The 1,050-nt window shown below is 45.9% G+C and overlaps 1 protein-coding gene across 1 annotated transcript; it reads right to left on the reverse strand.

The window, feature by feature from the left end:
• Positions 1-244: 244 nt before the first annotated feature.
• Positions 245-670, reverse strand: LOC104982934 (amelogenin, Y isoform; the record flags this gene model as incomplete). The annotated part of the gene is made up of 1 exon (XM_010832363.1): positions 245-670. A coding segment is annotated over one exon (426 nt), but the record flags the coding sequence as incomplete, so codon positions are not given.
• Between the last annotated feature and the right edge of the window lie 380 nt (positions 671-1,050).

A 1,050-nucleotide genomic window follows, 5' to 3' on the forward strand; every position in this document is an offset into this window, starting at 1 on the left:
CATTTCAATAGCAATTCATATTGCCATTAAAATTCAAAACAATTGTAGATTTTGAATTCACAAAGTGTATGCCATATAGATAAACAAGCTCATTTATAAACTTACAACACACACTTGGAATAATAGAATCACTAACTGCAGTTGAAACTCTAGGCCTTGGACTGTGAGAGAATTTTGATTTCTGTGGGCTATTTTTGCTCGATTATTTTCATAACTGTTGTAAATGGCTTTAAGGTGTACTTACCACTTCTTCCCGCTTGGTCTTGTCTGTTGCTGGCCAGGCTTCCAGAGGCAGGTCAGGAAGCACAGGGGGCAGAGGTTGCATGGGGAATATTGGAGGCAGAGGTGGCTGTGGTGGCAAGCGCTGGATGGGGTGCACAGGTGGCTGGGGCTGCAGGGGTTGGTGAGGCTGTGGCTGGATGGGCTGGGGCTGGAAGGACTGCTGGGCGGGCAGAGGGAGGTTTGGCTGGTGGTGTTGGATTGGAGTCATTGAGTGTTGGCCAGGAACTGGCATCATTGGTTGCTGGGGTACCACAGGCTGCTGAGCTGGCACCATGGGGTTGTGGTGATGAGGCTGCAGGGCATGATTCTGGGGACTCTGCTGGGACACCACAGGAATTATTTGGTGGTGCAGCCATCCACCAACGGGTTCATAGCCATAGGAAGGGTACTGGTGAGAAACAAAGAGTCAGGTTTACCATCAGCTCCATTAACCTCTGTCAGATACACATTGACACTTGCCATGGACACCTGCCATCTACCTCTATAAGGATTAGATCATTGATTGTTACAGCTCCTGACCTTCAACACACCCTGAAAGGAGTTCAGTGTGGAGAGCAGAAATGAGGCATCTGTGCTCTAGGAAAACTGGCAGAACAATACTTCAGAGAGATATTTTCTGTATCTGATTTTACTAGCTCAACTTTTGTGTCTTCTCATATCTAGAAAAACACTAAGTTTCTTCATGTGACATCTGTTCCACATGACTAGCAGTAAATGTAAAGAGACATCAACATTTTGAAAAAAATATGTGAATTCATGCATTCCCCC

Source organism: Bison bison, unplaced genomic scaffold (assembly GCF_000754665.1).
Source record: "Bison bison bison isolate TAMUID 2011002044 unplaced genomic scaffold, Bison_UMD1.0 scf7180017860995, whole genome shotgun sequence".
Taxonomy (NCBI): Eukaryota; Metazoa; Chordata; class Mammalia; order Artiodactyla; family Bovidae; genus Bison; species Bison bison.